The sequence below is a fragment of the Nylanderia fulva genome, unplaced genomic scaffold (genome assembly GCF_048542155.1).
Source record: "Nylanderia fulva isolate GAGA-0341 unplaced genomic scaffold, ASM4854215v1 Scaffold52, whole genome shotgun sequence".
Classification (NCBI taxonomy): domain Eukaryota; kingdom Metazoa; phylum Arthropoda; class Insecta; order Hymenoptera; family Formicidae; genus Nylanderia; species Nylanderia fulva.
The window spans coordinates 19,842-34,770 of NW_028190610.1; the positions used below are offsets into that span (position 1 = coordinate 19,842).

Genomic DNA, 14,929 nt, shown 5'->3' on the forward strand with positions numbered 1-14,929 from the left:
ATGTGAAAATGTTATTCCTTTCAGTTTTACTAATGGGGAAGTACGTAAAACTTACCAGATGGGACATGAGGATGAGGACATCCTACCACTTTATGCTCTTTAAACCACTCTGGGCTCAATGGACCTAAGAGGCCCAGCGGCACCATACTTTGCTTCGAATAGAAAATGTAGTCTATTATGCCTTTAAATTCGAATCTGGAAACACGAGAAAAGGCGTGTTATAAAGAAATATTTGAACAATCTTGAAGCTCCTGCACACTTGATTGCCAAGTCCTCATTGACAGTGACAACTTAATTCAAAACGGAGAAAATAAGACTCTCTACATTGTTTTATCGATAAAAGATGTACAATAAAGGACGAAAATAATATAATTAATAAATATGATTTTGTTTATTAATAAATAAGCATAAACAGCAAGCTAAATTTTTCTTGCGACTTACAGCATTATTTTTCGTTTTATTGCAGTGTTTTTATGTTTAAAATAATTACCGTGGTGTTAAAATATATCGAAGACTCTTATTTTAATATAATTTAATGTGAAAGCAAATATTTATTTAATCTCGATACCGGTCAAACAGCTGATTTTCGTCGTTAGTTAGGTTCAATTCAATTCGACATATATGTATTATTATTGAATATCCAAACAAAATTAAATTTTTCGGTATATTTTACAAGTCTGTTCTATCGATTTCAACTGCTATTTTATTAAAAAACTTTTATTTTAACGTAAGTCGCAAGAATTTTCATGGTATATTTTCTCACTTCTGATGTCATCAATCCAAGATGGCCGCGGTGGGTATCTACGAGTTTTAAATCGTGCGCGCACAAAGAAATAAAAAATAGTGTTCTTACGTATAATTGGTATAGGGCATAATGTCCTCGCTATAGGCGGATGCAAGTTTGAAAGAATGCGTGAATTCGTTAGGTTTATCGCAGCCAGAGATCTTTTGTAAACATGATTTATATGCTAGATCCTTAAAATCACGGTGATCGGCCGCCACACGTCCGGATGTAAGAAACTCAATCACACCTGCGGAGCGATTTGTGCTGCTATTAATATTATTTTCATACTAGTGGGATAAAATAGTGTATACATATATATATTGCAATTATTAATATAAATGCAGAAAATTTTTTTAAAAATTAATTTAAATAATTTAAAAAAAATAAACATACCAGAATCGGGTAAGGAATTGAAGTCGCCACAAAGTAGCAGCTGAACGTTGGAAGAGTCAGGCTTATGGCCGGGTCTGAATGACTGGCCAGCTTGGTCCAAAATGGAACGTAATTCATTGCTCAGCATCATTGTCTGTATCAATTTTACATCGCAAAATTCGGGATCCCAATGGATGTGCGCCGTGCAAACTAAAATTGGTTGTTGCACTTGTGCCGGATCTGATGGAACACCTGCAAACAAATAATAATCTGATTAGTTGTACTGCATATTTATATTGTCAAATTAATGCATGGAAAAAAAGAAACATTGTTATTGAATCAATTAAAAGATCATATATAAAATTATAAAAAAATATATATATATATATGAATGATAAAAATACATTCTGAACATAAAACTCATTATAATTTTATAAAAAAAGATAGAGGTTATTCTTTAATATTTAATGATTATGATGGTGATATTTAGATAAAGAGATAACACACACAGATTAAGATCATAAACTTTATTTAGAAATTGTATAACAAATGTTAATCTAACGTTTGTTAACACAGTACGCGCTCGTATGCATTATTCTTTTTCTCTTTTAAAATAGTATATTTTCAAAAATATACTTACTAAAATAAGTTCAAATTATTCAAGATGCCGCGAAAACTTAAATAACAAAAATTTAAAAAAATAATTGAATAGTATAACTGTTCCTAATTTTAGCTATCATCTACGAGATGGTTCATCATTATTATAATATAGTGCAACTGTAATGAAAAATATACAATAAAATACACACTGAAATATACAAACAAGTTCGAGATAAGTTTAAGAATTTTTTTAACGTTCTTTTTTATGTATTAACTGCTATTAATTTTATAATAAAGTATAACTGTAATGGAAAATATACATAAACAAGTTCAAGATTATTATATTTCCATTACAATTACACTATTATAATAATAAATCGTCTCGTAGACGATACTATTAAATTTTTTATTTTTGTTATTTAAGTTATCGGGCATCTTGAATAATTTGAACTTATCTTATTAAATATATTTTTAAAAATATACTTCTATTTTCATGGAGAATATATAATCTTAAACTTGTTTACAATTATACATTTTTCATTACAGTTGTACTTTATTACAAAATCAATGACAACCTGTACATAAAAAAGAACGTATTTTCTATTCACATATTAAATGTGGATCTAAATCCTATAAATATACATACATCCAATCGACTTTTGACTTTAAAATATGATTATTAACGTAAATACGCCGTAGAGAAGCAAACATGGGTATGCTATGAGAAGCTTCTGGTCCTCTTCTCCCGACATAGTGGAGAAAAGCCTAGAAGCGGACAAGGACGCCCAAGCGACGGCCAGGATCGCGAGAATCAGGCCTACGGGGCCTCGCAACGTGGTAAAGACGCTGATACCCGCCAGAACGACTACGGGTAACAGGCAGTATCCTAAAACGGACGCAACAGACGACAGCGTGATGTTGGCGCTGCTGCTCATCAGGGATTGCAGGATGTACATGAGTATGCAGGAGGTCATGGCTAAGCCGTATACGTAGCCGAAGTGCGCCTTCGAACCGGCCAGGAGGAGAAACGCCGCGAGGACCAGGCAAAACGCCACTGGTCCCGCCAAGTCCGAGTCCTGTAGCAGATAATTCGCATCGTCGATCTGCCCCTTCCTGTGGAAGGGATTTAACACAGCCAGGGTCTTCTGCATTATTCTGTCAGGATCAATACCAAGCTCCTCCAACAGAGGTGGCTCGTCCTCTTCCTCCCCAAAGGTAGTGCCTGAAAGCAAGATACCTTCAAGATCTCTTTTACTCAATAATGGGTAATCCTTGAGCAGATATTCCAATATAATCACATACATGTTAAAGAATTCGTTTAAGCAATAATAAATTTTCATAACTTTTTTACTATATATATATATATATATATAAATTTTCTAGAATTTTTGTTATTCAAGGTAAATATTCACAGTTTTTCCGAATATTTGAATGTTTTTGAATTTTGAAGTCCTCAAAAACATCTCAAAAATTTGAAAAACTTAAATATTCACTTTGAATAACAAGAATAACAAAAATTTTAGATGTTTTTGAATTTTGAAGTATTAAAAACATCTCAAATTTTTATTATTCTTGTTATTCAAGGTCTTATTAGTGATTTTTTCGAATCTTTAAGATGTTTTTTAATACTTCAAAATTCAAAAACATCTGAAAAATTCGAAAAAAACCTTGAATAACAAAATTTATGTACATATATATATATATATATATACACAATTCTAGAGAATTTGTTTTTCTAGCTAGCAGAGATAGACTATCAGTTCTACTGAACGACCTCAACGCCCACGGAATCATCATTTCATCCTTGTTTACCTAAAGTAAAACAAAGACAAATAATGCTCACAGACGTTGCGTCAAGTAGACCATAGCCCAAGTAGCAAAGTGACGTCATTAAACGTCAAATTAACGTCATTCGACGTCGAAATGACGTACACTTGGATGCTACCTGGGATGCAATTTTTATTGCGCATCCGAAATATTTTCGAGCGCTTGTTGACTCGAGGTTATCAGCTTGAGGATCGGATAAACAAGAATTGGAATCCATCCTTTTCTTACCTTTCGCATAATCATCCTGGGTGTACAGGTCGCCGCTATAGGGGCTCTGCGTAGGATCGAGGAAGCTCTTGTGTCCGTACGAATAATCGCCGGGCACTTGTTCGCTGAACGTCTGGAATTCGAATTGTTGGTTAGGCTGACCAAAACCGGACGTTTCGAAGTTGTACTGGCCCTGAGGCGGCTGGGTCCAATAAGCGTTTTCCTGGCCGGTGTAGCCTGACATCCCGCCGGCGTTTCACGATCACGATTTCTGTTCTTTACAGATTCTTCGCTTTTTGATTCTCAAGAGTCGGAATGTTAACACATTAGTCGTGGCCGTTGGCAGATGCACTGTACCTCGTCAGTGACAGAGGTTAGATTAGGTTAGATCACTTTTCGCGAGATAACAGCGTTGCAGGCGTTGCAGCGCGTTGCTTTATCGACACTCGGTGTAATCAGTTGCAGAAAATTATGTTTCCTTCGAGGATAATATGATGTTCTTTTTGATACCCTATCTACATCTAAGGATAAACCTACTTGTGGCTTATTTCTTGTCAGTGAGTAGTATAGACGATCAAAAACCATACTGAAGTTGGTTTTCAATCGTACCACAATCGAAAAAAATTACGAAGAATTGAAAAGAATGAAGAAGCACATCAACAATCACTTAAATAAATAATTAGGATTACTTTACTCATGCCTTATCTACACCTAAGAATATTCTTACTTGTGGCTTATTTCAGTGAGTAGTACAGACGATCAAAAACCATACTGAAGTTGGTTTTCAATCGTACCACAATCGAAAAAAATTACGATTGAAAACCAACTTCAGTATATGGTTTTTGATCGTCTGTATTGCTCACTGAAATAAGCCACAAGTAAGAATATTCTTAGGTGTAGATAGAGCATGAGTAATCCTAATTATTTATTTAAGTGATTGTTGATGTGTTTCTTCATTTATTCTTTTCAATTCTTTTACTTGTAGAATCAATCTTTGCAACGTGTATTCTTGTATTTATTTTTAAAAAATTTTTCTTTATTCTTTATATTGAATATTGTTACTAATATATATATATATATATATATATATATATATATATATATATATATATATTAATAACAATATTCAATATAAAGAAACATTTTTTATATGTATACACACAAGGTATCCCATTTTAAATGATCCACGCAATATCTCGAAAAATATTAGAGATCTGAAAAAATGTATTCAACAAAAGTTGTTTGACGTCGAGGGGGACATAAGGTGGTGTTATTGATTTAATCTTGGATAGTGCGTATTATTTAAAATGGGACACCCTGTATATATATATATATATATATATATATATATATATATATATATATTATATACGTACAATCATTTTAAATCAAATTCGATAATCAATTGTAATTCGAGAAATATTTTTCCATCAAAAATAAATTTTTATATATTATTCTTCTCGAATAATACTGATTATTTAAGTGAGATTGTTATCATAAAATCGGTTTTCAATAAAATTTATTCTTCTGTGATCTTTGTGTTCTTGTTTCTTCTTCCTTGTAGAAATTTATCATTAGTAACGCCAATTAATTACTTATTTTGAGTACTTAAAATACTGATATAGTAATTTAAGTTCTCGAAATAAGTAATAAATTAGCGTTACTAGTGATAAATTTTCTATAAGGACTATTTTTAAAAAAGTTTAATTTTAAATATATATACATTGTATACACAATAATATATATATATATATATATATATATATATATATATATATATACACAATAAAATCATTTAAAGTAATAATATAAGCTATACATTTATCAAAAGATATATATACATAAATATATGCCTCTTGCTGCGCAAGTTGGTCGTATCTTATGACTCTGACTCACAATCTCGCTCTTACGGTTCGTTATTAATTGCAAGGGTGATTAAGATGAAAAGGGGCAGCTACGCGATATTCAGTACCAAGTTATCGGTACACAATTAGAACATTCATCAGCATTAAGAGAGTGTAAATCCCGAAACCTCAGCTCGGCTTCGGCCTTTAAGATCCTTAAATTAGTGCTGCCGCTGCTAATACTTTTGTTGAGCAATTACGGCAGATTAATGTTGTACTTATTTTCTGTTGTCGAGAAATCCCTTCGTCGTCGGCTGGCAAAGATTCGACTTGGAAATATTATTTACTGCAACAAGCATGCTACACGCAAAATGTTTCCCCAACAAAAAGTTTCTTTTTTTCTTGCAAACCGTCTTGACAATATAAAAATAAATGGAGATGATGAAGAGCTCTTCACTTAACTTTGCAACGTATAATTCCAATTTTTTTCGGATTTTATCGATTCAAATCACTTTGGATATAAACTTTTTAAACGTGGCAGAGTGTTGCAACACGAAGCGTCGAGAGCGTCGTAATTTTATTGGACACTATATAACACGATCCCTCACCGTGTCTGCATGTTGATGATCTCGCGACACTAGTAATTCAGTATATTAATTTAGCATTTACGGTATATTAACTCTCACCTATAACTTAAGTAATTCCCGACACGTGGCAGGAAGTAAAGATGAAGGAGATGCTAATGAATGAAGGAGATGGTCATTCGAAATTAAATTGCTTGAGCGCCTTCCATTATCGGAAATCGACATGTCCTATTAATTTTGCGATCGATTAATCCCATCCCATGGGAGGATCATTCATATGTTCGGAAAAATTACCCCGAAGAGTGATTTATCCTCCAATCAGTGCTATCGTTTGACAGTATGATTGAAACAGGAAGATGTATATGTTTTGTCGAGTTTCAAATATAACAACGTACTTCTATATCGTTAAGAAAATAATTATTTATAACACTGATCGATAAAAATAAACTTTTGTTTAGTTGTCAAGAATGTTTGAACGAGTTTAGGGTGTTTTGGGGATGCAAAAATGATTCTGATGACATATATAAAAGAAAATCGTACAAAAAGTGTTTGCTGTTATCTAAATAAAATTATATATAGATGATTATCTAGATGAAATTTTGGGGTCATCTTATCTTTATATAAATAATAAAAATATAATATGTATTATCTATATCTGCATATCTTAGATGAAAAAAAGTTATCTTTACTAAATTATCTAGAATATAATGTTATATTTACTAAATTATCCAGAATAATGTTCAAATAATTTGATTTAGAGTTATAGCATGAAAAAAGAAATTAAAGTATAAATATATTTTTATATCTCTTTTATAATTTACATTTTTGGCTAACTGTGTTTAACATACATAAGCGATCTTAAAAATAATATTATCTGGAAATTATTTGGAATCGCTATATAATTTTATCTTTTATCTAGACATATTTAAAAGAAAATCATCTTCATCTTATGTAAAATGAATTTACTTATTTTCATCTCATCTTTAACTAGGTAATTTTAGAATCATTTAAGCACAACGCTGCATACAAACAGCATTTTTCTATGCATTAATTGTGATTATCTGAATCAGCTTATTTTGTTTCTATTATTTTACTGAATATAAAACGCTATTATTTCATAAATATACTTTTGTATGATTTGAGACAATTTCCATATAACTTGGAGATAGGTTACACCTAACCATTGTATTTGTTAAATTTTTTACGTTTTTTATGGGGTACCTATTATCTTCAAAATTAATGCCAATCTAGGAAAATCAATGCCAGTTCGGAATCAGCGATACAAAGTTACCCTAAAATCGATGTAATACTAATGTATAATGAGGAATAGGCAATAAAATCAGTATAATTATTAACCCTACGACAGAATTATAAATAAATGCTTTTTCTTTGAATTTAAAAAAGAATGCGTGAGAATAAAAATTAATAAAAAATTTTCAAAAAAAAAAAAATATATATATATATATATATATGTATATATATAAGATGTCAAATTGAATTCATAAATTCAATACTTTATTTTTAAAGTTACAGTACTTCAGCTATTTAATATAATAACTTTTAATTTAATTGCAATACTTTATAGAAAGTTTTTAATATAACTTTCAAGTTCTTCGAGCAAAAAATTGGCTTTATTGCAAAAATCGCGTCCATCCCTGAGGATTAAACGTCCTTAAGTTCTTCTTCAGTCTTTTCTTTTTCTTTCGAATCCGTGGCGATCTCCTCCGACTCTCTCTCTCTCTCTCTCTCTCTCTTGAGGATTATCGGGCGCAAAAATCGTTATTTAATACCCTCATGTGAGATCCGGGGGGGATCTCTTGTCCTCTCGAACACAATATCGTAAATCCGCCCCGTTTAATTGCGCTCGCGAGAATCCGCTTTTACTATCGAACCTTACAGATTAACCCTACTCAAGCAGCTGTTTCGCCTTGCGTCTTCAATCTCCTACACCACGTTCCTTCGCAGAAACATTCCGCAAGAATCGTTCTACCAGAGAAACTTCGATCCAGTCGATTCCCTCGCACGAGGAAAACATAATCATCACTTTTAAAGTAAATAAAACAAATAAAACAAATTTAAATATATATATATATATATATATATATATATATTTCATTTTTTGCGTATTAAGGAAATGCTGATTAGGTCTGTTTTATCGGCAAATATTATTTTCATTTAACTCTTTATTGGTTATACAGAATGAAAAATCCTTTACTAGAATTAAAGTATTTATAATAACAAATCTGGGCTGTTATATATGTATATTAAAAAAAAACAAAAAAGTTAAATAAATTATATATATATATATATTTCATTTTTTGCGTATTAAGGTAATGCTGATTAGGTCTGTTTTATCGGCAAATATTATTTTCATTTAACTCTTTATTGGCTATGCAGAATGAAAAATCCTTTACTAGAATTAAAGTATTTATAATAACAAATCTGGGCTGTTATATATGTATATTAAAAAAAAAACAAGAAAGTTAAATAATTACAGTTTTTCTATAGGTCTTTTGCATTAGGTCAACCTAATCTAAACGATAAGAAAACTGTAATTATTTAACTTTCTTGGTTTCTTTATAAAAAGTGGGTATATATATTGTATGTGTATTGTATATAAATACACATATAATAGCCCAGATTTATTATTATGAATACTTTAAAATTCTAGTAAAGGATTTTTCATTCTGTATAGCCAATAAAGAATTAAATAAAAATAATGTTTGTCGATAAAACAGACCTAATCGACATCTCCTTAATTGTATAAGAATAAAATTATTTGCTTATTTGTTTAAATCACGTGCAAAGTAATATATACCATAAGAGCGCAGAAAAAGAGGATAAAGTGATTTAAATGTCCGTAAAAACTTACGGGAAATAAAATATTCCTGTTTGTTAATTCGAAAATTCATTGTCGCAGCACTATTCGTCGCTTTCATACTGCGTAAGGCGGGATTAAGAGAAGTCCGTAACACGGCTGTTCGGCATCGGCAATACGGATATTTCAGGGTGTAAATCAGACCAGATTAGAATGGAGGGTTAAGGTACCTCTCCGAATGGCGGTTGTACGACAATCGAACCCGCGAACCGGCATTCGCCGGGTCGAACCGAGAGCAGTCTCGTAAATTACTGAGGGAATCAATATCGGTTCTATTCCCTTTCCCCTTCAGGAATGTCTCGTGGGCAAGAGAAGCTTTTACAGCAGGACCCTACATTTACAATTTACGAATTGGCTTTTATGAAGGATCGAAATCGGAGGCTAATTTCCCGAAACACTAAAAAGTGACTGGACTGGGAAATATAGATACAATATGCATACACATAATGTTGATATTGATGTCCAATTAATTTTTATTATATTGATAATAATAGAGATTTTTCTCTTCAAAAAAATAAGAAAGTACGAGAAGAAATTGAAGGAATATTTATGTATAATTTGCAACTAAAAAAAGCAGTTATATATTTTTTCTTAAAAACAATTATCTGTTTTCTTTACATTAATTGATTCTCCTTTCATTATTTTATACATAAAAGTATTGAGGCATTTTGTCGAAAAATGAATATTTTACGAGCTATTGTATTTCATACTTTAGGTAAGCTTATGTCAAATTAAAGTATAAAATATATCTATTTGACCCTTACAATTTTTTATGTCAAATATTGTAAAGAATCGATTTATATAAAAAATAGTCATTCAAAATTTAAGATGACCTTGACGTCACGTATGATAAGGGCAGTAAATAAACTCTAACTTTTTTTTAAACACTTTTATACTTATAATAAAATATGTTATTAAATATTTTACTGCCCGGACACACCTTGTATATATAAGATAAATGTACGCGTATATATATTAAAATCAATAAATATTAATTATACAGTCAGCAGAAATGTAGAACGGCAATTTAAATATCCTGGGCTTAAGGATAAAAAATTGCGACAAAAAATTGGAACAAATTTATTAAATACAAAGCTATGTTTTGGCATCGCTAAAAAACTGCAACATTTAAAAATGATTAAATTCCAATATACGCTGTCATTAATGGACAGATTTATCTCCTCTTGTGTCGCGCCATGTTACTTTACGTAAGTCTCTCATCCCTCGCTCCGCGTTAAAATATGCATACTTGAAAATAATGTATCTGGTATTAAAAGCGCGCTGGTGAATGATTACAAACGTCACTCCGAGAGTTCATTTCGTCGTTGCGGATATCATTTAAAAGTCGCCTATCCAATTAGACGGTTCTGATGCGTTTAATGAGACATTCGATACCGATATGTCAAACTCTCTAACTAAATCCACAGGACGTTTCACAACGTGACAGGTGGCCTTCGTGAAGATTTTAGAAGATTTCTCGCAAGACTGTGAATTAAATAGCACACAAAAATTTTATTTAAAATTGGATCTTAAATAGCTTCGACTTTTTAAAATTTTACTTGCAAACAATAAAGTAAAAATATTTTATACAATTTTCATGCTTTATCGCTTTAAATTTCACTTCATTATTATCGTGTTAATAATAACGAATAATAATATAAATAATGATAATAAATACATATTAATGACAATGATAACTGATCTTTGAATATATATGTATCATTGAAATAGGAGACTTTAAGGTTTTTCATAAGAATGTGAATAAAATATCCAAAAATTTTGTTTCAAAGAATGAATCTTAAACAGCTTCGTCATAATTTTACAAATACGATAAGAATATTTTATACAAGTAATAATTTTCATGCTTCATCGCTTCAAATTTTACTTTATTATTATGTTAATAATAATATATAATTGATGATGCTAATAAAATCAATGATAATAAATACGTATATTAATGACAATAGTAGCGCTGATCGGTGAATATATGGTATGTATCAATGAAACAGCCTGTAGGGCACTTCCTATCCCATGGAAAAATGTAAAATCCACGCTCGAAGCGCGCTTATTTATGCAGACGCGCATAGTTACGCAGTTTTCAGTGAGCTCAATATATCAATGAAAAATCGGATAGAGTGACACGCGGAGGTGAACACTCGTTCGAGAGATGCTCATTCGAGATAGGATTGGTGTCCCCGGCATCTCTGCAGCCTGCGCGAATTTATAAAGCTCGAGCGCAGAGATAGATAGATAGATAGAGAGAGAGAGAAAGATTGGCTCCGCAGCATGTCTATCTCGCTCTATCCCGCCTCGGGCGAGAATGCACTCTTCTCGCGGGATGCATCGCGCGCCGCGAGTGCGATTAATTAAGCGACAAGGTGTCTCGCGTGTAACGAATGTCGTGCGACGTGGTTCGCGCGGTTGCTCCAGCGGCAGCTCGCAGATTCAATTACCCAACGATTTATCTGCCGATTGCAACAACGAGGTCATGGAAATACGAATCATCGTCTCGTAACGTCAAGAGACACGGATATATACATATATATATATATATATATATATATATATATATATCCATAAAATAATAAAAGAAATTAATTAGTATAAGAAAACACAAGGTTAACTATAAGAAAAAGTATATAGCTGTTGGTTGTAAATTAACATTCCAATTAACATATTAACATTCCAAAGAAAAAAAAGACATACGTATACATATCATTTAAATCATTTAAGACGCAAATATATATATATATATATATATATATATATATATATATATATATATACACATATCATTTAAATCATTTAAGACGCGAATATATATATATATATACATATACATATACATATATACAATACATATCATTTAAATTATTTGAGACGCGAATATATATATACATATACATATATATATATATATATATATATCTATGTATATGTATATATAATATATATTCGCGTCTTAAATGATTTAAATATGTTTACGCATGTCTCTTTTTTCTTTGGAATGTTAATTTACAACCAACAGCTATATACTTTTTCTTATAGTTAACCTTGTGTTTTCTTATACCAATTAATTCCTTTTATTATTTTATGGAAGTTATTGAAGTAAGATTGTCGAAAAATGAATATTTTATGAGACATTTCATAATTTATGTAAAATGTCAAATTTTATTTTTCATCTTACCTTAGCCTTATAATTTTTCATGCCGAAAATTGCGAGAAATCGATTTATATATTATAAAAAACTATAATAGTTTCATTTAAAAAACATAAACGACCTTTAAATGACCTTGAAAAACGCCCTTCAAAAAATCAGTTGCGCCAATAGTGTCTTCTCCTTCAAATTAAGTTTTTGTCTAAAGCATTTCATTGTGCAATAAGAAATAAAAAAGTTTTTGGGAGTAGTCGACAGCCTGTATAGGTTTTAGTTTCGACGATACTTACAATTATTGTTAAATAAAAAATCGGTTTAAAAAAAATAAATAAATAATTAGTGAATTTCTCGACAGTAGAGCCATTTTTAAACAAATTGATATCGCTGTCTCTCTTAAAAAGTGAAACAACTTTTGTGCAAAACATTTTTCTTAAGGCGTAGAAAGAAAGATGTTTAAAGTAGGATATTAAAATGATACACCCTGCATAAGAAGAGTTAAGAATCAACTTCAAACTTTCAACTAACAAAATATAGCATTTTAATATGATATTCTTAATTTTTTGTGATATCTAGAAAGTCCCTCGAAAATTCTCTTATTACGGAAAAAATCTTTCATATAACAAAAGTTTGAATTATTAACCTGAATTATTTATGCAAACTTTGAATTATTAACGTCATTTTATTTTAACACCGTCTGGATATGTCGCTTTTAGAGACTCCATTCCAATTTTCCAGGTGTAATCACACAACGGTTGATTACTCCACGAATAATTGTGCTCTCTCTCTCTTTCTCTTTCTCTCTTGTGTTTTCTTACCGCCGAGAAATTCGATATTTGCTATCGCCGCGTCGTATCTAAATGCATCCCGCTCGCCGGACGGCAGCAGAACTATATCCTCGGCGGCACGGAATAATCCCGTGGGATCTGAATGAATTCACCGGCATTTTAGTCGGAGAAAACTTTCAGCCGGTTAAACCGCGTGTAAAGCCACACTGGCTTTCTCCGCACTAAGGAAAAAAAAGATGGGCGTAAACTTTGAAAGAGAATACAGTCATTCTATATATAATTCCCAGAATATCCTCCGTATAAGATAGTTATAATTATCGTGTAATTAAAAGATTTATTCAACATGGATTCTCCTGTATCATCAATATCACTTGCGTTTGAAATGTTATACACACTGAAAAAGTGTCTTTATTCGTATTTTAGAATTTCCCACTTATTTTTAGAGTACTCTGTTCTAAAATAGGAACAAAAAGGATAATTCTAAAAAATTTAGGTCACATCTTCATAGTTGTTGCACTGTCACTTAGAAATCAAAAGAAATATCAGAGATCTAGGACCTATTGCACAATACAAAAATAAAGACAATAGAAATAGAGAATGAAAAATACTCATCAATAGGAACAGAAAATAGATTCCTGTTGCTATTGGTGACTATTTCCTATTTTCTATTCTTATTGGTGGATATTTTCTACTCCTTGTTCTTAGTAGAGGATATTTTCTGTTCCTTGTTCCTATTGGTGGATACTTTTTATTCCTTGTTCCTATTACTTTTATTTTTGTATTAGGCATAATAGACCTAAGAAGCTGTCTCTGAGGAATAATTGACTGTGTCGCGCTTTTAAATTTCTACATTGCGAAATAGAATCCGACGAATCGTGGGTGCATGCAGGATAAACAATCCTCTCCCTCTCTCTTTTCTCTCTCTCCGAATGGCGCATCGTTCATCGTCCGCCGGCAGCTGATATCGGATTATTAGTACCGCTGATGGTACACTATTAGTCCGACCAATGGGGATTCGCGGAACAGGGATGTTCCTTCGGAACGGATGATCTTTTTCACGGACCGAGCTACGAAGAGAGAGAGGCTATCAGAGCTCGGCCCCACATAAGGCCGATAGGATGCATCTCGGGGCTTGCTCGTATTCAAGCAAGAGGGATCATTAATCGCGGCCCACTGGCATGGTTACATGGATTTTAGCTCCTCGATCGAGATTTAATCTCGATACTCTCGCCCTCGGCGCGAGTGCATCTATCTCCGCGAAGAGAACATCGACCTACGCGAGTATTCTTATCGCACACTTAAGCACTAAAATGAGTCTTTCCAATTACGTACGTATATTTTTTATCCTCAAAAGTCAGCTGAAAATTCTACGTTTCTAACATTCCTTTAGGTCCGATCTTTCCTTCACTATGATTTAATAAACTGGCAGTATTATTTGGGCCAAACATTTTGGCTGCGTGCAGTAGAAAAAGCAGCTTTGCAACTGTTGTAAAATTCGTGAATCTTATTTATATGCTTTTCATCTTAGCTGAATCTAAGATCCTAACCTAACCTAAGAGCATATACCAATTAGATTCACAAATTTTACAACAGTTGTAAACAACTGCTAAGTTGTCAACACTTGTCTTATCAACACTCTACGTTGATTTGTTGGTTTTAAAGGAAGAACCAATTACGTTCGAGTGTTACTCGCGGTTTGTTCTATTGAAAGCGGCTATCGATTTTAGTTCACCAAAACAATTATAGTCTCAAATTAAGAGAAATGTACAAACTAAAAATCCCTCTTATGTTACTAAAACATTCTTTAAAACTAAAAATATATTTTTTGTTAATAATAGATACGTCGTGCTTTTTTTATGCAGACTGTTCATTTGGTGTTATATGTTGTCAC

The 14,929-nt window shown here is 31.8% G+C and overlaps 2 protein-coding genes across 2 annotated transcripts in view; both read right to left on the reverse strand.

Moving 5' to 3' along the window:
- Positions 1-14,929, reverse strand: part of twin (CCR4-NOT transcription complex subunit 6-like twin) — a 49,939-nt gene that overhangs the window by 8,727 nt on the left and 26,283 nt on the right. Inside the window, exons 4-6 of the mRNA XM_029311102.2 lie at positions 1,178-1,408; positions 854-1,031; positions 56-195 (exon numbers count right to left, since the gene is read on the reverse strand). Coding sequence (XP_029166935.1) covers positions 56-195; positions 854-1,031; positions 1,178-1,408 — 549 coding nt within the window. The remainder of the gene's footprint in view (positions 1-55; positions 196-853; positions 1,032-1,177; positions 1,409-14,929) is intronic.
- On the reverse strand, positions 1,669-4,174 carry Yip1d1 (Yip1 domain-containing 1). The gene is made up of 2 exons (XM_029311101.2): positions 3,812-4,174; positions 1,669-2,978 (listed from the first exon to the last, which is right to left on the reverse strand). The coding sequence occupies exons 1-2, from the start codon at positions 4,032-4,034 to the stop codon at positions 2,422-2,424; spliced, it is 780 nt and encodes a 259-aa protein (XP_029166934.1). The 5' UTR covers positions 4,035-4,174; the 3' UTR covers positions 1,669-2,421.